The 23,877-nt window shown below is 42.1% G+C and overlaps 1 protein-coding gene across 2 annotated transcripts in view; it reads right to left on the bottom strand.

The window, feature by feature from the left end:
* Nucleotides 1–6,929: 6,929 nt before the first annotated feature.
* The window catches only part of ramp1 (receptor activity modifying protein 1), a 137,359-nt gene continuing 120,411 nt past the window's right edge, over nt 6,930–23,877 (bottom strand). For both annotated transcript variants that reach the window (XM_034208801.1, XM_034208800.1), the window contains exon 3: nt 6,930–8,896. In XM_034208801.1, coding sequence (XP_034064692.1) covers nt 8,641–8,896 — 256 coding nt within the window. In that variant the 3' untranslated portion in view covers nt 6,930–8,640. The remainder of the gene's footprint in view (nt 8,897–23,877) is intronic.

A 23,877-nucleotide genomic window follows, 5' to 3' on the forward strand; every position in this document is an offset into this window, starting at 1 on the left:
AACAAGACAGAAATACAAATGAGGCACTTGGGAACATGAGGAATAGAATTCGGACATGTACAGAGCACTGAAAATAACTTGTACGCACATCTGTGAAAGACATCATGGTGTCTGGCTGGTGGGGATATCAGAAGGACTTTCATCGTATTCCTCCACAACTTCCGTCAGTCTTTTTTTAAGTCTTCAGCTCTCTTTTCATTTCCCAGCTCACAGCTTGTTAAACAATGAACTGTGTCGGAAGGAAATGTTAATTTAAATGGTATAATCCATCAATGGCAGGGATATTTTATCTTGTCGTCATAGAAAATATTTTATATACCATACATTCACAAACGGGGTGTTGGATTGCACTTGAAGACAGCTTTTGTCAGAAAAAGGATGTCTTTGGTCTCTAGGCTGTTCAATTTATGACAGTGTCAAATGTTAAGGGCCAAATACTGACAAGAGGCGCTTTCACACCGGAGTACTTTTCCCAGGAATAGTTCCGATAGTTCCTGGGATTTTGCGTTCACACCAAAAATATCTGGAACTAGAACTTTTTTTGCGCACCTTTTCACCCCTTTTTAGCCCCTGCTAGAGAGCAGGGACTTTCCTGGGGAGAAAAAGGTTCAAATTTCTGATTGGCTGGGCAAATTGCAAACCACGCCCCGTAAAACTCAGAAAGGTTTGTGTCAAGCCGCAATTGTATTCGCTCACATTAGCATTATTAGCATTAGCCCAGCGCACCAACGGAGAGAGACTAACTGATGGCAACACAAAAGAAAACATGGGAGCGGTGGAGTGATGAGGAGGTGCCGGCGCTTCTGGCGAAGACTCCCAGCAGCTTCTACTGAAGCCAGTCCCCGACTCCGGGGACTACCGGGACTTCGGGTGGCAGTATACGCAGTGAAGTTGTTTGCAGTCTGCCAGTAAACCCAAAGCAGAAGAAGAAGAAGTGACATCAGCGGCTCCCTCAGGGACTTATTCCGGTGTGAACGCGATTTACTAGATAGTTCCAGGAAGTAAAAGTTCTGGGGAAACATTCCGGGAACTATTCCTGGGAAAAGTACTTGGTGTGAAAGCGCCAAAGGTGAAGACAACAACCAGGGACTGAGGAACTATTGAAGATAGAGTAGATTCCCAGTAAGTCGGGATGGTTCTTTGGCTGCAAGGGCCGATGACAGGAACACAATAGTTGTAAATTGACCCAACGGCTTTATAAGGGAAAACTACTGCTGGTACGTCTATCATTTGTATTAAATATCAACTCCACATAATACATTTGCAGATAGAATGTGAAAGGAAAGAAAGATGAATATAAGTAGATTATGAAGGGAAGATGGATAATTTAAGGAAAAAGGGTGAGCTGACATCAGCGGATTAAAAAACATTATATAACCCTATTATTCCACATGGTAAAAATTGCTTTTGCTATTAATCATAACATTTAGTGCAGGAATAACTTTTGATGATGTCATAAAAAAGCAAACATTTGAACTATAAAAGGAGAGACAGGGAAGGTGGATCTCATTTGTCCTCGGGCCACTTTCATGTCATCAAGGTTGAATGGTTTTCCAAAGGGGAGTTTCCATTTTCTTTCTCCTCACTATAAACCGAACCACTGTAATGATTTACAGCTGAGAGATCCTGTCTAGCTATAGAGGACATTGAGCGGGAGACACACGTTAGGTGGGAGGTTAGTGATCTATTGAGTATTATTTTAGGAGAAGGCACAATTAAACCAGATAACCCATCACAGCCAAGTGAAGCCCTGGTCTGTTTTTTAAAGTGCAGTATCTGTCTGTACTTTATTTCCTCTACTTAGGAGTCCTCCTGAACTTGTCCACTTTGGTATCAGGTAGTGCTGTCTCAATTTCCATGTCACGGTAAACACTTTGATCAGGTTGGTCTCACGCTCTGAGGAAGTTCTCTCTTCTCCAGAGGGACACAGATTCACTCAGCTGCAGAGGTGATGTAGAGAAAGAGCATATTTATGTATTTTATTAGGGCTGTCAAGTTAACGCGTTAATAACGCGTTAACGCAAACAAAAATTAACGCCACTAATTATTTTAACGCGATTAACGCATGTTTATTTGTTGTCCTCGGCCGCCCCGTAGTTTCAGAGCGCATCGAGTTTAAAATACCATCTACAAGCTGATGCTGACAGCCCCGCTCCTGTCGCCCGCTTGTGGCAGACCACACTTCCACGCTCACCGGCAGGCACCGACTGGCCATCGGGAGGACCGGGAGGGTGTGTGTATGTGTGGCTCGAGCGAGAGTAAGACCTTACGTGTATTGTTGTTGTTAGCATCTGGTGCTAGCTAGCTGCGCTAACGGATATAAGGAGCTGTTTAAATGAAAACAGAGGAGCAACATTTCGCCGACAACTGCGCCGAGCACTTGACTTTATGCAGGTAGCCAGCCAGTGGGACATTGTACGAGAAATCAGCACACTAGTGCGCAACATGATTGCAGCTCCCGTTCGAGCATATGCCCTGAGTTGCACATAGCTCCAACGAACACACACACACACACACACACACACACACACACACACACACACACACACACACACACACACACACACACACACACACACACACACACACACACACACACACACACACACACACGCACGCACGCACACACACACACACACACACACACACACACACACACACACACACACACACACACACACACACACACACACACACACACACACACACACACACACACACACACACACACACACACACACACACACCATTTGTATTGTATTATTGTATGAGAGAGGTTCCAGGTTGAATTGAGGCGAATATTTGTAATGTTCAGAGGTTGTTGTGTTTAATATTCATGAGAATATTTGTCATTGTTCAAATGATAATAAACATTAGCATAAAGCATATTTGTCCACTCATATGTTGATAAGAGTATTAAAAACTTGAAAAATATTCCTCTAAGGTACATTTAGAACAGTTAAAAAATGTGCGATTAATTTGCGATTAATCGCGATTAAATATTTTAATCGACTGACAGCCCTATATTTTATATAAGAAAGCAAATTGTTCAAAAATAAATTCTTAAACATATGATATGATCCTAGTACTATTTAAAACATGTAAAGATATGAGTGTGTGTATATAAAGGATACATCCAATGTTAAAATTACAATCATTATTAATGTTTCTTACTTAATCTCATGTATCAGAATCACTGATACATGCACATTTACAGTATCTTTGACATTTTAAATAGTTTTGCCTGATGCAGAGTTTTGTATATGTGCATGTGGTTATATTACTACTTATATCATCTATACTTCACATATTTTTTAAGAGGAAAGGGAGTCATAAGACAGAGTCTTAAAAAAACTGAAATAGCCGAGCAATGAAAAAATGTGAAGGGCATTTGGATAGAGTGCAGACTTCAGCCAAAGCCACTTCCATAAGTAAAATAATGTGCATGTATCCGGACAGGGATTCCCATCAGTTACACTATTTAACATACTTCCTTGGTACGTACTTGACCCTTTCACCAAGTTTCATGTAAAGCGTACTAAAGTTTAACCTATTTTCGCTGACAAACCCCCCAACAGACAACCAATCAACATGAAAACATGGCAGGGAAAAAATTATCGATTTCTATGAAGCACCGAGACAGAATTGATACGTTGTGTGGTGAAAAAGGTCAATTTGAGATTCTCTGCAATGGAAAACCTTGAGATCTAATCTGGCAAAGTCGAGATTTCTCTCAAGCTTTATTTAGATTCAAATGAATAGTCTGTCCATAAGAGTGGAGAACTAATTTCCACTAGAGAAGGTACATTGTAACCCCTTCTTACTCACCTGTAGCTCAAACATTAGTGACTTCCGAAAATGAAGAATCTTTAGAAGATAAGCCTCAGCTAAGTGAGTGCAGGTATTAATATTCCTGATGAGGGTTATCAGGCATCTCCTTTTCAGAAGAGCTTATAAATATTAACTGTACAAATGTTTAAGCATAATCAGAACTCTAAGAACAGACATAGATACAGTATGTGCTCTTTGAAATGAAAAAGTGCTTCGTTCAAGCATTTCTCCTTGATTTAGTAAGTTTATTGCACATTCCTTTAACTTGTAGTTCACTGTTGGTTTCAGTGTACAATATTACTTCTTATAAAGAAGCTTCTCTATGTCTGACAACAATCAGTCAGTGGTATCACTGTTGTGCCTCAATTTAAGATTTGAATTATACTCTTTTCCAACAATATATTATAGGTCTCAGATATACAAAACATGTCTCTGACGTGTTTGGCTCGAAATACCAAACAGATCATGCATTGCAGTATCCCATAAACCCCTCTGTTTCAGCCCTGTTTCAAAAGCGCTGATTATCTGTCTGTAGCTTTAAATGCAAATGAGCTGCTGCTGGCCACGCCCCTCTGAGAGATATTTGGTTAGAAAAAACACAATGGTGCTCTAGGAGGAGATTCAGGTGATAAGGGGGGGGGGGGGGTGGGTTACCTTGGTTGGTTTTTGGCTAATGGTTACACAACCCAAAAAAACATTATGACATCACAAAGTGGCCAAAATCTGATCTGCTAATTTCCAGACAGGTTTTTATATAAATGAATCGGGACAACAAGAGAGATAATACTTGCTTTCACAATCTTGTAACACATAGGGGACACATCTATATAAAATAAATGAAAAAGTAGATTTTGCATAGGTGACCTTTTAATAAACCTTTTTCAACAAACGAGAAAAACACTTCGGGGCAAATATTTTGGACTTTTTGCATCTTCGAGCCTGACCCCTCTGACCCCCACCTACTCGCTGTCCTTGGTAATAAAACAACAATTAATAGTTTGGTGCTTCATTGCTGCTGTCACAATATCCGCTGCCCTTGCAGTCATGTGAAGCTTCAGCATCTGCATCTCCTCAGGTTGCCTTTCCCCTCCATGAATAATTCACCAGGGAGAGTTCAGTCTCTAATAAGATGAGTAAGCGTAGGTGGGAAAGGTTAAAGCTGACAGCAAACCCTCTAAAACATATTGTTTTGAGTATTTGTATTATTCTATCATTACTGGTTGGATTATTTTTAGAATCGTATCTTTTATTTATCTGTCATTTGTACTGATGAAAAAATTGTGACCGTCAAAAAATGTCAGCACCAAAAGTCATGATGTGTGAACTGATTTACAATTTGTTATACTTTTAAGTTTGGTGACTTGAACAAAGAGCTTTAATGGGACTGTATAATGGCCCACAGTGTTGATATAATATTTATGGCAGATATATAATAATGATAATGGACATTTCATGTGGATGTTTCAAAATGTGTTGTTCTATTAAAGTGATACATTAGAGTGCAGCAGTCAATGTCTATACTAAATACAAGTTTTTTTCTTTAACTTTTGGGAACAATAATTAAATGGGTTGTTAAATGAATAAGAAGCATTGCAAATGCCAAAAATAGAAAGGGCGACAAGTCAGTCGCCAGTAGCTTGGTTAGTCCAACACTGTTTTGCAGAGGCAATGTTACTGCATCCAGTTAGTAGTGTTTTGTTCCCCTATAGCAGAGACATACTGGGTGCAGACAGACAGGGTTGTGGAGATGGGTCTAGCAATGCAAGACTAATCACTAGTGGAGCCTCGATTGAGACGTTTGTGCCAGTTAAGTAAGCAGTTTGGGTTCTTCTAAGGTGTTTAAACACAAGTTTACTTTGTTAAGTGAGTTCTACCTCTGCAACAGACAGCGGTGCGATGCCTAAACATTCTCATTAAAAATCAATGTGGCAGGCAGTGTACGGTTACTTTCTTTAAAGTTACATGTACAAATCAGCCTGTTGTGAGAGTCCTAATCACTGCAATAGCAATCGTACGATCAGCTGCTGGGTTCAAAGCAAGAATATTCAAGACTTGACTGGTAAAATCCCAGGAAAATAAAAATAGGGCAGCATAAAACCTTGCATGAAAATACTCAGTTAGCGCTATAGAAAGGACAGTATTGACCCAGAGAAGTGTAAAGATATGATTGAAGGTCATTTTAATGAATTACCCCAATGAACGCATTACTTCATTTGATACTTGGTTTGAAGGATTTGACACTTGACTAGGACTTAACGATTTTATTTGGATTTAGTTCAAATGACTTGAGACAGTCGTGTTAGAATTGCTTCAAATTAATAATTGCTTGACATACTGTAGAGTCTAGACTAGTCTTGCATGACTATGAGTAGAGTTCAACGTTTCTGGAGTGACTGACACTTGATTTCTACTTGTCTCAAATACTTAATCCTGGACTGAGACCTTTCTCGAATTACTCAACGCTTGACCTAATCTTGTCTCAAATTACTTCCCTTAGACTTGTCTCAAATTACTTGGTACTTGACTTTGACTTGTTTCCATTTACTTGACCTTTGACTTGACAGTTGACATAGACTTGTCTTTATTGACATTCCACTTGACTTGTTGTTATTTCAACAGGCTTTCTCCATCCTACACAAAGCTAACCAACCTGCACAACAAAGAAAATTCAACCGACATCACACTGCAACCAAAAGGATTTAGGACTTTTGCTTTGAGAGGACAAATTAGTATTTTTTATCGGATATGAAGCAGTTGGGAAAAATATGTGTCGTTATTAATTCGATAAGTTTACCCAGGGTTTGTTTTTTCATCTGAAAGGCGGAGTGATAGGACTCAATTCCCACATAATCCTATGCTATACATATGCTTTCCGACCTAATAACTACAGGCCTTTTTTTACATTTAACTAAATATAGTTTTTAGTTTCACTTTTTTGTACAATTCAGCAAATGACACAGTGGCTTGAACCCAGTGCATGCATTATGACTCAATGATGTGAACTAAGCCACGCATACATTATTGGAGGATTCATCATTCATATTAAACACAGCCATTTGTACTGTTCATTTTGACCCATGAGAAAAAATAAATACCAATCCCAAGTGTATCAGACAGTGATCAGACGTTTTATTCAACTTTTGTCATGATCATAGATTAAATGTCAATAATTCGAAGTCATTCCAACAGAAAATTAGACATTTCAAAGCGAACGTTGCCCGGTTTCCAAGAGAATTTGGCACAAAGTAAAAGGTAAGATCATGTTGTGTAAGTGTGGGTGTGCTTTAGAGTGTTATGCTGACAGGCAGGTTACAGGTCAATGAATATATAAAGGAAAGAGAGCATTCAAAAATATCAATGAGAAAACAGTTCACGCAGCGCACTCTTCCAAACGGAGAGATCACAAATCAATAAAACCTAAGGTCCATGATACACAAACTGTGCTTTAGGCAGTGTTCAGCAGAGATGTGCGTTGGCTAATCCATCGCTTTCTGTTCTCTCTGTAGTGAGATTTGTGATTTTCCTACTGTTTGTTCTCTTTTCTTTCTTGGAACATTTTCACATAGCTGCCTAAATTAAATCGTTCGGATAGTGTCTTTGTATATGGTAACAAACACGGATAGGAGAGGTGTGTGAGGGAGGAAAATCAGAAAGACTGTGATATGTTTCGGCTAATTAACTGTCTGCATTCCCTAAACTTCTGCACTATTTACCTTGGCGTTCAAAGTCTCTGCTTTCAGCTTCATCTACCTGTGTGTTTGCTGGCAGTTCTTCATTTTGGTTGTGGAGGAGGAAAGCTGTCATCACAGTCCCTCCAAATTGGGGCCTTGACCCTAGTGACAGTCTTCTCGGTGCCATGCTGTTTTTCACCTGTATCACACACCTGCCAATCCTCAGTATGTGACATCATTATCTCCTGCATTTTTCCACCAGTTGGATCAGTTTGCAATATGCAGCAGAAACCTATCTCCGTTTTCCATTCAGAGGGAGACTAAGCTCTGGGTATGCCTATAGATTGAGGGCATGAGGTCTGATGAGCGGGGGAAATTAAAAATTAAAACTAAAAACAGACAGATTCTTCTCCCACTGTATCTTGAATGTGTGACTATAAGTCATCTGCACGATAAAGATGATATATTCCAAATAATGCACATGTGTTAAAATGGGGTGTCTTTGCATGACATGGAAACACAGAATTTGCATCCGATAGAAATTAATTTAGTGTAATATGGTTTCTTGACTATGTGTTATAAAGACATTCTGACAATTCACTGACAGTTGCGCCCCTTATTGTACACACTGTGTATATTTACAGTATATGTATATTTGCACATAACATCTGATATACCTGGGTTCCTTTAGAGAAGTTGGAGTAACTGTCATTTCGTAGCCTGTGTTGTGTAGTATGTAACAGTTACTTTCTTGGTCTCCAAAAATAGTTGTTTGTGTGAGTTTTGGCCTCATCATCGAAGCCACGATTATTTGAAGCAGTGTCTTTCAATAGTGTTTTTTTTTCAAATTTACAACATTTTTCCGCTATACACCTGGTCCACATCAGATTCAAGAGCACAGTTTGGTTTCTCTTCGCTCGGTTATCCAAAGAAATGATTGAAATCAATGTCACTGATTTTAAATATATAAACCGGATCCATTTCCAGGTCCATAGTGAGGTGATTCAGGTCCTATTAAAATAATATCCACCAAGAAAAAGAGACTCTTTGGCCACTGAGGGTTGAATATGACGAAACCTTAGCGACAAAAAGTACCTCTTGTTTTGAGTTCTGTTACCCTGGCCCCCTTTTCCCTTCACTACACAATCCCCTCACTGCGCTTGCTCCTCCACACCACCAAGGCCGTCATGAGGAGGGTGACCAGGATGGGCACTGCAATGAAGGGCCCCAGGATGCGATTTGGCGGGTCCTGGAGAAGCCGTCCAGACAGCGAGCAGTCGTGGAAGTAGTGTTGGTGGACTCGGATAAAGAACTCATCCACCAGTCTGTTGGGCCAGAAGCAGTCCATCTTCTCCGCCACCAGGTATGTGCAGTTTGTTAGCTCGCCGTAGAGTCTGCATGTTAGCGACAGAAAAAAAAGGAAAACAAAGTTAAACAGTGAAGATCAACTGACCGTTTGCAATCTCCACTCTTCTTTGTAAGTGTTGTAATGTCTGTCAAACTCTTCAATCTCACATGGCAAATATGAAGGTGCCACTCAAATTTCTTGGGTAATGTTTTAACAAAAAAAGGACCTTTTTAACTTACTTCTAAATGTTTGAAACTGAAACATAAGCTAGTCTCTGGCTTTGGTTAGCTTAAGCTAATGGCTAATGCCTTTCGCTTACTTTTCAACGTTAGCACTAGTGAGAAGAAGGTAAAAAAAAAAGGTAAACCTGACTCTTTTTCAAATCACCAATTGTCAAGGGATTGGGTTTATTTAAATACAATAAAGCTAACCCTTGGGCTAGTAAGCAATGCCACTGTAAGTACTATTGTGAGCCATGTAAACGTTTATCTGAGCATTGTTTAATCTATTCCTTAAACTTTTTATATTCGGATATTCTAAAGAAGACAGTTCGGTGTCATTTACATCAATTACGCATTTGGATAGGACTGCCATGCCTAGTTATCGTTGCTATTATTGGACTATTCAGAGGAGAAGTTTAGCTAACGATCGACATTTGCTGTAAAAAAACAACTCTTGTTTTGTTTGGTGCTACGTTTTATGAGTTGACAAACTCTACAACCGTTAATTTCATAAAACCTTGTCAAGCCCAATGAAGAGTATGACTCTTGTACCAGATGGCTCAGATGCAAAACACAGTCCTTCACTGTGACAGACACTCACAAAAAACAGCCAAGGGAGAGGTTGTACCCATGGTCCATTATTATGTGTGTGTGTTTTGTTCCTCCATGGTGAATCGAGCTTCATCATAATAGAGGTAATGGCCCATGATTATGAGTGAGCACACCGAGGACACTAACTGCACAAATGAAGGTCATCACACATATAAGGTACAGGCAGAATTTCACACTTATAGACACCAAACACAGAAATGCACATTCAAACCTTTGTATTGATTTTGTCAGAAAAATAACCAGTTTTTGAATTATGTATTAAACTGATGTTAATGTTAAAATGATTTTTCAATGTTCCATGAAGGGAGGTCAATTTATGTTGAGTGCACCTCTTAAAATAGAGAATAAAAGCAAATGATTTGCTCTTCAGTCCTGCTTTTGAAAAACATCCTTGCATACCTTTTTAGTTACTGATCTTTTAAAGTTGCATTGATATATTTTTTAACTCTTTAGTGGCTTGGAAATCTTCAATAAAAAAAAATCAAATACTATTATCTTATTACATCACATGTTATTTAGCAGAAGCTTTTATCCAAAGCGACATACGTACACTTCAATAAAGTAGTCATGACTAAGTGAACTATTTTGATGTTGAGTATATGCTGAGGGACTGGGGATTGAACCGCTGACCCTTTGATTGGTAGATCAGTGCATAATCACCCTGACATTTCCCTACTTGCACATCTAGCAGACTCAGAGCAACGTGTCTCTGGCCACCTGACTAATTTAAGTCCAATATTCGCTTCATTTTTAACTCTGATTTAGTCTCCACCAATTAATGATGGAAATATGTTTAACCGCTAAATGCTACTAGGTTGACAAACTAGTCGCTAACTCCACTTGCCTGCCATCTGATGCTGGGATGGTAGCGTAGAGTAGAAACAAGTTTAGTAAGAGCAGTGAGTGTGAATACATTTACGACCACAGAACTCCAAATATGTAAAATACTGTGTGATAATTCTCTATGGGGAACACGACACAATAGTTATTAGGGTTGCCATCACATCCAAACATTGTCGGTAGTGTATAATTTCTCCTCTACCAGTCCCTCTGTGATGTTCACAGCTCAGATGTAATGTTTTTTTCATAATCTGACATATTTTGTTAGTGCCTCCCCATACAGTTTCTTTGTGGACGTTTTGGGGATGTAAACAGCTTAGGGCTGGTTGGCATGGAACCAGCACTACAGAGCACTACAGTAGCTTTAGGTGGCAAACTCAGTTTGTCTGGGCGTGTTTTTTTTCCTCTGCTCTTTCCTTGAAGTTGTACAAATCAGTCGTAGAGGAGAAAAAAAGAATGCTGGTCTAATGAGCTCTGAGGTTTCTGGGAATGTTTATGAGTCACAGAGTAAAATAAGTGTCAGAGTCGAGGCAGGGGTAGTTACACAAAGAGATGTCAGTTACTAATTCACCTCATCCAGCTAAGGTTATATTGAAACTGATGGTGCTCAGATTCTACATGAATCATAGTGTGTAGGTGCAAAATGTAGTCCACTATGTCATTTTCACATTTCCTTTTAATCATCTCAGTTAATTAAAGAGAATACATGAAGTGAAACAGCCTGTGTGACATGATGGTGGTTATGCGCCTTACTGGTGGAACTAATCGTATTTTTTAAAGAAATATTATATGCAAAGGTTTCAGCTTGATCTTAAGAGCAGCCTTTGTGCCATGAATAAGACATGCAGTGCTGTGCAAATGGGGACTGGGCTCTGGTTTCAGACAGGCTGAAAAGAGTTGCTGCTGCACAGGAATGAGAAAAATAATGCCTTTTTTTGTTTACACTTCAATGCATGTCAACATGTCACAATAGAGGCACAAAATACAAATATACACCTGAAAATGAGCAAATATATATTGACATTTCATTCTGAAAAAGTGTCTAAAATGTTAATCGCTGCCATTATAGAATTGGTTCAAAATATTCACATTTTTGTGTCATTTATCTATCACCCCATATGTGTAAAGCCTAAAAAAAAGGCGAATGTAATTGGTTTCTATCAGCTCAGTGTGATGGTAATGAATAAACAGTAACCTACAGAGTGGTAACATGATTACTGCAGTTATATTACGGATGTTGGCAGTTGCAGATACTAATTGGTATCTTCCAAGTTTAAAGTTAGAAAATGCAGTTATGACTGAAGCCTTTAGTTTACATCACTAGGCTTAACAAAGGCCAAAGTGCTCCGCTTACTCAGAGAGCCAGACACCCTATGCTGGATGCTTATGTAAGCACTAATGGATGTTCGGATAACTCATTATCCAAGTAGTCTATTCATGAACCAGGCAGCATTGCATACATTTTGATTCCAGTTAAGATTTGCCATCTCAGATTAAATCTCAAGACGGAGAAGAGAAGGTTGACATGGAAAGACTCAGTGTATTTAGACAAAGACACAGAGAAGCTTTACACAAGATTGGCTATTCTAAACAGTAACAGAGTTTGTGGCCCTGTCTCCCATTTTAAATCACTTCAGATGTCCTGATAAACTTATGCTGGCCTTTAACATAACGTTCCTGTTTAAAGGTTAAAGCAGTCTCCAAGTTGGGAAGGTGGATCAGAAAGGAAGTGCAGAACTCCACTGCATATTTCGCCTCGGATATTGGAGAAAATATGTATTTACACTTTTACTAACGGTTCATAGCCTCAACATAGATGTATAATGTATATAAAACATGGCAAAACCCAGTTCCAAAATGACGTTCCATGGAGGGAAACCAGCTCATGCTGTGAGTTTCAGGAAAGTAACAATCTTTCTGATCCACTAAACGCATGGACCGTCCATCCTGCCACAAGCAGAATCCTCAAAGTGATACTGCATTATGTCACAAAAGTTATACAAGGATACAGGAAAACACGAGGGGAACCGAGAACCAAGTATAGTATATCGAGCTGTGTGTTTGAATATTTATGCTAATATTTGAGGTTTTCTCTTTCCTGTAGTGTGTTGGTTTTAGTGCATGATGTAAATGGTCTGCAAATACTAAAATCCCAAAGTTCCCTTCCAGAAGGAGTTTCTCTCCCACACACTCCCCCCCCCCCCCCCCCCTCCCCCCTCCCCCCTCCCTGCCTGAAGCGCCTCCATTGGACTCCTTTGTTTACGCCGACATAGTGGCATCACTACGTAACACTAGCGCTCCAAAACAAGTTAAATAATAGGCTAATGGGTGGGACATCTCTAAGCAGTTGACCAATCACAACAGATCCGGCCAGCTAACCAATGAGAGCAGACTGGGCTCTGTTTTCAGACAGAGGGTGAAAAGAGGTGCTGCAGCACAGGCAGTATGAGAAAATAAAGAGCTTTTATACATTGTGAACATTTCAAAGTAGAGGCAAAAATATACAAATATGAAACCTGAGAACTGCTTACAAATGTTTTCTCCTGTTGTGAGTGCAGTTGTTGTTCCTTTTATTACTTTGCTAGGAGAGTTGTCAGATTGCATGCATTGTTAAGTTTGTGCATGCTGTGCCCACTCTCATGTCAAGTGTTTGTTCGACAAAAATCCCAACAAGTGTGTGGGAGGTGAAGTACGCAGTAGCGGTGATACAAAAAAGAGTTCTGTGAAATGATGTTTGGAAATGACTTCACAGCTTGTGAATATATTAGTTTTCAGGTTGTTATCGAAAGGTGCAAACATCAATGAAGTATCTTCACAGAACTAATAGGTATGTGAGCAGAAAATCAGCTCATAACCAGTTCATAATGTAATGACAAGGAGGACAAACAGAGCATGACACATACATTTATAGAAATATAGAGATGCTGACATGCATGATCAACGATGAGTTAGAGACGGGAAGCCTCATTGACTTCCCATATGTAAAAGATGAAGGACAGAGGGCTGAAATGCTGTTTCAGATAGTTTGATCTGTTGAATGAAGAGCACAGTGTGAATAAATAAAAGCCGCATAATGATTAAATAAAAAGTGACAGAGAGCAAAGCTGCTCAGTGACTTGAGAAATGAGAAAGGACTGTTCCCTCATTCTACTAACGGACAATCAATGACAAGGATGACAGGATATGCATGGAGGTCACCTAACTCAGCCCACATACAAGTAAACCACATTTATTAATAACATTTAGAGTGAATCACATTTTCTCACGGATAAAAGTCGCTGCTTAAGACGTCAACGTTATAAATGAAAACAATAAAAAATAAAAAACGTAGGTAGGTTAAGTTAAAACGTTTTGGTTAACATATTTTAGTGTGTTATAGGCCTTATTTACTGTAAGTTACATAATAAATAGAAAAAAGTCACACAGAGTTCTCTTTTCGGAGAAAATCCTGTGTTTGTTTGACCCAACATTTACACACACATTTACTTTTTTCAGAATAAAAGACTTAAAAACACACATACACATTGCTGACTAAACTTCTGGAACCTCAGCCTTGACATATCTTTTTTTTTTAATAAATAGACTAATTGCATGCTGTCATCTGCTGGCTTTTAATATGTCATATCCGCTGAAAAAGAAACGTAATTAAAGTATAGGCTTGATGTTATGTTTGATGATGCCCTTTTGACAACCCTTGATTATTTTTATATTTAAGAGTAGTTCATATTTAGCAGTGTTAAACCATCTATGAAAAAACCATCAGAGTGGCAAACATCTCTGGGGAAGCACAGGGGGTTCCAGGAAAAATAAATGCAGTTGTCTGACAAAAAGTTGAACGAGGCTTTTTGTCACGATCTGTCTGTATTGTATTTTGTCTTGTCTTTTTCTGTCTTTCGTTTCATGTTTTATTTTTGAAAGGTCTTCACCTCCTGTCTTGCCTGTTTCTGTCTGCGTTGTGTCTTGTTTAAATCTGTCTGTGGTTCCCTGTCTAATTTACCCGATTGTGTTCACCTGGTGTCCCTGTGTTTTCTCCTCCCTCCTCACCTGTGTCTTGTTTGTGTGATTAGTCTTGTGTGTATTTAAGTTCTGGGTTTTTCTGTCTGTCTTTGTCGGTTCGTCTTGTGTCATGACTAGTTCTTCGGTGAGTGTTCTGTTTTGTCTTTGTTTATCTGCGCCTAGCCTTGAAATAAAGGAGTTTATATCTGCATTTGGGTCCTGCCTGCTTCACACACTGTAACATTACGAACCGACCAACGATATGGGCCCAGCAGATCCGTTTGAGCAGGAACTAGTGGATTATACCTTTTCTTTGTCTGACTGCGCTCATCGATGGATAGGAGCGGTCAGGGTTCAGCAGCGAGATGCTGCTCTGGCAGATGCAGTCCACCTTACGCTGAGGAATCAAGATTTGGTTAAATTCTTACCGGCCTGGCTTTTGGATTACCTCACGGTTTGTTTTCCCGATCCTGATAGACCCAGGTCTCCAGATTCCCTTTTTGATACCACACGCATCGGTGTGGTCCGTCTGGCGTCAGCCCCTGCTTCTCACCCAGTGTTTGCTACAGTCCAGGAGCCATTCGCTGGTACTCGTCTGGCTTTTGGAGGTCCACGGAGCCTCCAAACGGCTCCTAAGAGGAGTCGCCAGGTTAGCAGCACGAGCCCAAAAGGCCATGGTTCCAGAACCAGTTCAGCCCCCAGCAGCCATGGTTACAGCCCCAGTACAGGCCCCAGCAGCCATGGTTTCAGCCCCAGTTCTGGCCCCAGCAGCCATGGTCCCGGCCCCAGTTATGGCCCCAGCAGCCATGGTCCCGGCCCCAGTTCTGGCCCCAGCAGCCATGGTTCCAGACCCAGTCCCGGCCCCAGCAGCCATGGTTCCAGACCCAGTCCCGGCCCCAGCAGCCATGGTTCCAGACCCAGTTCTGGCCCCAGCAGCCATGGTCCCAGACTCAGTTCTGGCCCCAGCAGCCATGGTTCCAGACTCAGCTCTGGCCCCAGCTGCCATAGTGCCTTCTCTGATCCCCCCTCTAGTCCCTCCTCTAGTCCCTTCCCTAGTCCCTCCTCAGGTCACTTTCCTAGTTCCTTCTCTAGTCCCTTCTCCAGTCCCACCTCTAGTCACTTCTCTAGTCACTTCTCAAGTACCAACTCTAGTCCCATCTCAAGTCCCAACTCTAGTCCCATCTCAAGTCCCTTCTCTAGTCCCTTCTCTAGTCACTTCCCTAGTCCCTTCTCCAGTCCCCCCTTTAGTCACCTCTCTAGTCCCTCCTCTGGTCCCTCCCCAAGTCCCTTCTCTAGTCCCTCCCCAAGTCCCTTCTCTAGTCCCTTCTCTAGTCCCTCCTCTAGTCCCCTCTCGAGTCCCATCTCGAGTCCCCTTTCGAGATCCCTCTCAAGTCACCTCTCGAGGTCCCTCTCAAGCCCTCTCTCGAGTCTCCTCTCGAGTTCCCTCTCAAGTCTCCGTTCAAGTTCCCTCTCAAGATCCCTCTCAAGTCATCTCTCGAGTCTCCTCAAGTTCCCTCTCGAGTCACCTCTCGAGTTCTCTCTCGAGTCCTCTCTCTCGTTCCCACTCAAGTCCCTACTCAAGTACCGTTGGAGGTTCCGCTGGGGGTCCTGCCAACCCTTTGTCCTGTCCCGTTGGAGGTCCCGCCGACTACTCTCCTGCCGGGGGTCCTGCCAACCCTATGTCCTGTCCCGTTGGAGGGCCCGCCATCTACTCTCCTGCCGGGGGTCCTGCCAACCCTTTGTCCTGTGCCGTCGGAGGTCCCGCCGTCTACTCTCCTGCCGGGGGTCCTGCCAATCCTATGTCCTGTGCCGTCGGAGGCCCCGCCGACTACTCTCCTGCCGTGGGTCCTGCCAACCCTGTGTCATGTGCCGTTGGAGGCCCCGCCGACTACTCTCCTGCTGGGGGTCCTGCCACCCCTGTGTCCTGTCCCGTTTGAGGCCCCGCCGACTACTCTCCTGCCGGGGGTCCTGCCAACACTTTGTCCTGTCTCGTTGGAGGTCCCGCCGTCTACTCTCCTGCCGGGGGTCCTGCCAATCCTATGTCCTGTGCCGTTGGAGGCCCCCGCCGACTACTCTCCTGCCGGGGGTCCTGCCAACCCTGTGTCCTGTCCCGTTGGAGGCCCCGCCGACTACTCTCCTGCCGGGGGTCCTGCCAACCCTATGTCCTGTGCCGTTGGAGGCCCCGCCGACTACTCTTCTATCGGGGTCCTGCCAACCCCATTTCCTTTTTCGTTGGAGGCCTCAACATCACATGTCTCGCTGGGGGTCCTGCCAACTCCTGGTCCTCTTCCGTGGGGGATCCTGCCGAAGCCTGTCCAACCGGCTCCGGTTCCTGCCGACACCGGGTCCTGCCCGGCCTCCGGAGCTGTCCCGTCAAAGCTTTCCTGCCCGGCCTCCGGAGCTGTCTGGTCTTCGCCCTCGAGCCCGGCCCCCTGAGAGCCGCGGTCTTCGCCCTCGATCCCGGCCCTCTGTGAGCCGCGGTCTTTGCCCGCGATCCCGGCCCCCTGACTCTTCCTGCCGCTGCCCTCGCCCTCGGGCCCGGCCCCCTGACTCTTCCTGCCGCTGCCCTCGTCCTCGAGCCCCTGACTCTTCCTGCCGCTGCCTTCGCCCTCATGCTCGGCCGCCCGAGTCCCCCACCTTAGACTCTGCCTTGCCCCCGGGCCGTCCGCCCGAATCCCCCTTTTTGAACTCTGCCTTGCCCCCGGGCCGTCCGCCCGAGTCCCCCTTTTTGAACTCTGCCTTGCCCCCGGGCCGTCCGCCCGAGTCCCCCTTTTTGAACTCTGCCTTGCCCCCGGGCCGTCCACCCGAGATCCCTTCCTGGTCCTCTGCTGTGCCCCCCTGGGCGGTCAGCTCAGTCCCGTCCTCCTGACCCCCTCCACCCACCCTGATTGCCAGATTGACCCTCTGATATGACTCCCTGATAAACACTGCTATGTCATTGATTAGGTTGAAAAGTGTTCCACATTCGATGACAGTTTGGGTAGTTTCAGCCAGGACAAGATTAAGAACATGAGCATAGCACCACACATGGACATGAGTGGGTGACTGGGAGGTCATCAGTGCAGAAAATCCTTTGTACCGGCCTTGCATATTGGATGCTCCATCTGTTGCATTACCTATACACATGCCCTTGTCCAGTTTCAGATGCTCTAAGACCTCTGAGAGCAAGTTCACAAAGTATTGTCCAGTGGATGCATGGCACTTCACTAAAGCCACAAGCCTCTCTTGCACAGTCTCATTGACTCATCTTAAGATTACTGAACACTGATCCTGAGAAGTTATGTCTTGTGTTGTGTCCAGCTGAACAGAAAACATACCGGCCTTCTGGACATCACTGGAGATACTTTCTTTGATTAGACTACCAACAGTTTCTATTATGGAGTTAACAGTAGTTTTGGAGAGTAGGGTGATGAGAGACCCTCTACCTTTTGTTCCACTGGATTGGTGCAATTTCTTGCTCTTCTCTACGCAATCATCCAGATGCTCTTTTAAGCAGACATCATACTTTCCTAATAAAAGGATGAGCTCCAAAAAGTTACCGTGGTCCACGGTGTTGTCAGCTAGCATATATGCTCCCTCATTCTCCACCTGCCTGTAGCTTAGCCCCCTCTTCCCAAGCACTTTCACCACACGCTCCAAAACCTGACGTCTCTTTCGGACTTGTTCCCTATGAGCAGACATCTGACTGCCAGCAAACATGCTTTCGATGTCTGCTTTAGAGCACCGTAAGAAAAAAGCTTCAGCACAGGTTGAATGTGTAATGCTCTTTTCGTGCTTCTCTGTACGCTGGTGTGCGTGCCTCCAATCTGACATTCCAGTTATAAATGTGTCAGTCCTCTTCCCAAATGCCAGACATACAAAACAAAACAACATATGACGTCCCTTAAAATATGTAAGCCACTTTCTGCTGGTGCCATCTTTACAGGTGAATACCTTCTGCACAACTGGATTTCTGGTATGTTGTTGTGGGTGCTGTTCTAAAAAGATCTGTAACATAGATGGCTCGGGGCGGGCAAAGTAATTTATGTCCTCCTGCTCTTTGCTCTCCTCACTCTCGCTGACACTCTCCTCCTCCGGGGATGCTACCTGGCTCAACACAATGATACAGAATTAATGGATTCCCTGATAGAGGTCCATACAAATAGGCATTGACATAACAATGCCACACAGTTAATGGTCAAAACGACATGTGTGCCTCAATTCTTTATCTATTTCTATATTATTCATTCTATATATTGTCAATCAAAACTACCACAAAAAGCTGACTATAAACATTTTGTTCAGGTCCCAAAAGACCACTGTTGCCCTTATAACCAAATAAGTAAATAAACAAAACAAGCTGCCAGCTGACAGTAATTGTTCATGAATGGTGGTTAACAAAATAGTGACATTCTTTCAATGAGACAACCTATCCCATTAGGCTATATTTTAACTTGCCAGGGAAAACCTAAAAAAGCCAGCTTACTAGCTTGTAGGCTAACGAATGTTTCTCTTATAATATTTGTCTTAGTGCTTCATCAAGGGGATATTAATGGGTTCCAGAATGACAGAGTATCATAACCGTAATAATAATATTTTCCTAATTGTCTTAGCTTCTGCTTACCGCGAGTTCTCCTCCCTCTCCCCACTCGCGCTGACCTCTCTCCCTCTCATCATCTTCCTCACCACCAATATCGGCAACGGGTGCTGAATATGGACCTGCACCTGTACTAAACATGTCGGTTATTTTGACACAAGCGGCAGCATCAGCACGAAGGGCCTGCTTTTTTTCTTGCCCGCAATTGTTCTGCTCCCCCTTTTCGCTTGGCCTTCGTCTTCGCCTTCTCCATTTCTAACTCGAACTCGAAAAAAAAGGCAGTTTGGCTTCAACGGCCGGCGCACCTCCTGGGGGCGTGATTTAATGATGCACACCGAGCAGCCCAAAGGCGGAGGTGATTTAAGCAATCATACACGAGAGGCCGTTCTTTAACGTCATTATTGGTACGACAGTACTGCGGCAGCGCCTCGGTCCGTACGCCTGTACTGGAGCTGCAAGCAGTTTGCTTTTCAGGCCAAGGGTATACCGTTTTTCTCAGACGCGGAGGGATACTGACTTGTTGTGAAAAGGCACGTTCTATTTGACCGTTCTTTGATCGTGGAATCAAACACGCCTATTGACCAATCAGAGAGCTTGCTCACACCTAGGTGTTATAGAATAAAGATTTGATTGGGCCGGCCCAGTGTCAATTACTAAAAACATTTAAACAGAGTCTACCCGTCTTATGGGCCGGGACTTCAGACTTCATGTTAAAGTAGGGCCTACCCCACAAGTAACTAAAACGTATAGTAGCCTACTTGAAGGAAAGGTGTAAAATGTTTCAATAAATACCAATATCACACACTACAACACAGACTATAACACCCCTTGTTGTTGTTAAATACCAACCGTGTGTGTATATATGTATGTGTATACAGGGCCGGCCCTTCCCACTGGCGAACTAGGCGGTCGCCTAGGGCGCCAGATCTGGAGGGGCGCTGCGCTGGGAGAAAAAAAATAAATAAATAAAAAAGTTTTTTTATTTAAAATAAAAATGTTTTATTCTGCCTAATTGTATGCCCTTGATGTAATACGTTTACATTAATAATTGAATAAAGTAAACACCCTTTGCACCCCGGGCCGGAGGCAACATTTAGCATTTGCCCTGTACGATGGGCGCTGTAACTGTAAGTGATGAAAGGGGGGGGTGGTCGCTTATCTGGCACCCACGGGCCGCGACTCACAGCCAAAGTGACGTGGCAGCTCCAGCTGAAAGTGTCAGAGATTGCAACCATGCAACAGCAAGAGGCAAACAATTAGCATTAGGAAAAGGTCCAAGCCTTCAGGGGCAACGGGAAGGAAACGGAAAAAAGAACAGGAGGAATCGAAAGACAGAGGTACGTCGGCTTGTGTAAAAAAAAAAAAAGTCAGTATGTACTGTACCGTTAGACATTTGATTTTAAGCTAGCTAAGGAGGTAGCCTGTCCATGATACAGCTTTGATGCCATGCTAGCCGCGAGCCTCTGATACAGAATGATAAATACAAATGATTTAAAGTTTTTATTTATGTGTTATTATTCTTATATAATCTTTATGTAAATAATATACTACTTTTCTATTGTGATAGCTGTAAATTGATCCTCCAATAGTGTTTAATTTGTCAAATAGTTTATGTTCACGGTCAACTTGTGTGTAGGCCTATATATATATATTTTTTTTTATTTGTCTGTTTATTTTCTATTATATTTTAGAATTTGTTTATTTTCTGCTCTTTTTAATGTCTAATCATTGTGCAATGCTTTGTTTTATATGATTCTGTAACGAAATAATGTGAATGTTAGCCAGAAGAAAGTTATCTGGATAACTGCTCTTTTGTATAAAGTGAGACTGACCAACCAATATGGGCATGTGTTATTATTTACATTACATGTCATTTGTTAGATGCTTTTATCCAAAGCGACTTACATACATTCAGTACTGTGGACAATCCCCACAGGAGCAATTTGGGGTGAAGTGTCTTGACCAGGGACACAACGACATGCTGACTGCAGTGGGACTTGAACTTGCTACCCCCTGATTCAAAGTCCAGACCTAACTTTTATATAGGCCAGTTGTGAACTTGCATACAGCTGAGGCAGATTGCAGCAGTTATTTTTGCCTGACTGTATATACATGTTTTTGCTTGTAATGTGCTAATATCTACCCTATAATTTTCCAGCTGCACTTGAGAAATACCTCAAAAAGCCCCCAGTTGCTGGAGAAGGAACATCTGATCTCCCATGTACATCACACTCTGAATAATGTAAGTTTTGCCAAACATTTATGGTCTCTGTGTAATCGTTAATACACTACTTTTTTGTCATTATTATTATTGTTATTATTATGATAAATAATGAAAACTGAAGCATGAATAACTTCTTTGCATGTTTGGATTGCCTGCCTGCAGGTGAAGGAATAACGAGCACAGTATGTGAGTCCACCATTGCAGCCCCCTCAGATCCTGCTGACTGGCCAGCACTGAGTGATACAGTGAGAAAAGCCATGTGAACATCACATTGAAATCATGGTCTGATACCAGATGGGAGAGTCGGATCAACAGCATAGAGGCTGTAAGGTATCAGGCTGCAGAAGTCAGAGATGCACTTCTAGAGGTGAGGGATAAAGCCACAGATGGAGTTGTAAAAATTCAGGCACAATCTTTGGCTGAAGAGGTTGGATCATACCGCTTTGCAATATGCACTGTGGTATGGTATGACATCCTGACCAACATCAAACATGTCAGCAAAATGTTGTAATCAGTGTCAATGCAGCTGGATATTGCTGTTGACCTCCTGAGAAAAACAGAAGTTTCTTTGGTCAGCTACAGAAGCAATGGATTTGCTTCTGCCCAAGCATCTGCCAAAATACATCTGTGGCCAAATGAATGTGGAAGCTGTTCTCAAGCAGAAGAGGCTGAGAACAACCAAGAGACAGTTCTCCTATGAGTCCCCGGAGGAGCAAGTGAGTGATGCACTAAAGAAACTCGAAGTTTCTTTTTTCAATATGGTGGTGGATGTTTCCATTGCATCACTGCAGGAGAGATTCAAGGCCTTAGGTGAAGTAGAGGAAAAGTTTGGGGTGCTACTCAACTTCCCTGACCTGCCAAAGGAAGATCTGACGAAGCAGTGTGAAACACTCAGCAACACCCTGAGCTGGGGTGGACAGTCAGACCTGGATAAGAGGGAACTTGCACTGGACATGCAGAATTTCCCAGCTTTGCCAACATGACCACCCTGGAACTTCTGACTTTTCTAAAGGAGAAGAAAATGAACGAAGTGTATCCAAATATATGGGTGGCCCTCAGGATCGCTGTCACTATTCCAGTGACAGTTGCTGCTGGGGAGAGGAGCTTCTCCAAATTGAAACTCATTAAAACATACCTGAGGTCGTCAATGGCTCAAGAACGCCTCAATGGATTAGCTTTAATAAGCATCAATCGCGAGGTTTCGGGGCAAATATCATTTGACGATACAATAAATGAATTTGCAGCAAGGAAGTCCAGACGTGTCCGACTTTAAGGATGTGGACTAATTAAAGGACACAATAACATAGCAGAGACTTGTTGTTCTGATTGCCTGTTTCATTTGATTTATAGTGTGTGTAATGTTGTTCATTATCTTAATTTATTTGCAATAACCTCAGTTGTAAGAGCTCCGTTGGCTATATTTGTGTCCATGTTTGCACTTTCTTTTCTTAAAGTTTTAAGAGAAGCTACTTTTGTTTGATGAGTGATTTTCATTTAATAACTACAATATTAATAATAAGGATAAAATAAATAAATATGTTACATGTATTTGTTATTGGCTGTGGGTTATTGGTTATGTTCACATACTTATTTGGTTATTAAAATGTAAACTGATCTTTTTCATATGGGTGTTTTAGAGTTGTACCTCCTATCAGGTCTCTAGTAATTGTGTGTTCAAAGTGCACCAGATTGAAGCATTTTACTTTAAAATGTTAAAAAAAATCCACCCCCCAATTAAAACATGTTCATACAATAATGAATACATTTGAAACCTTTATGTATATTACCTATGTCAATAAGTTTCTGTTTTTGTAGTGTATTGGTCTTTTGTAGAGATTTTTCATTTATATATTCTATTGTGTATTGCTTGGAGGGGGGGGGGCACCAAATCATAATCTCGCTTAGGGCACCAAAATGTCTGCGGCCGGCCCTGTGTGTATATGTATGTATATATGTGTATGTATATGTGTGTGTATATGTATATATATGTGTGTGTGTATATATATATATATATGTGTGTGTGTGTATATATATATATATATATATATATATATATATACCATACATTTTTCAAGGTGGGGCTAAGCCATTTCTTGGTATGGGTGTAGCCTACCCCAGCCATACCCTGGCGCTGCCACTGGTGGGATGTATGGGGCGGGCCAATCTGCACATGCGTTAAATGCGTTAAATATTTTAAAGTAATTAATTCAAAAGATGAATTACCGCCGTTAACGCGATAATTTTGACAGCATTAATATATATATATATATATATATATATATATATATATATACATACAATTATAATTAATGTAAGCATTTGATTAGAGCTTTGACACATATGTTTATTTATATATGTATAAGTATGACGACTTCCCCGGGCGATATCGTATGGTATAGCGAATTAATCAAACTGGGTCAAAACGGGTTGTGCCCACATGCAAAGGTTGTAAACTCTGGCTTATCCCTGTGTAGTATTATATAGTACTAGCAAACAGCAACGTTCAACTCCTTTAATGGTATATTGCAAGTGCCATAAGAAGCTACAGGGACGTTAAT

The sequence above is a fragment of the Gymnodraco acuticeps genome, unplaced genomic scaffold (assembly GCF_902827175.1).
Source record: "Gymnodraco acuticeps unplaced genomic scaffold, fGymAcu1.1, whole genome shotgun sequence".
NCBI lineage: Eukaryota > Metazoa > Chordata > Actinopteri > Perciformes > Bathydraconidae > Gymnodraco > Gymnodraco acuticeps.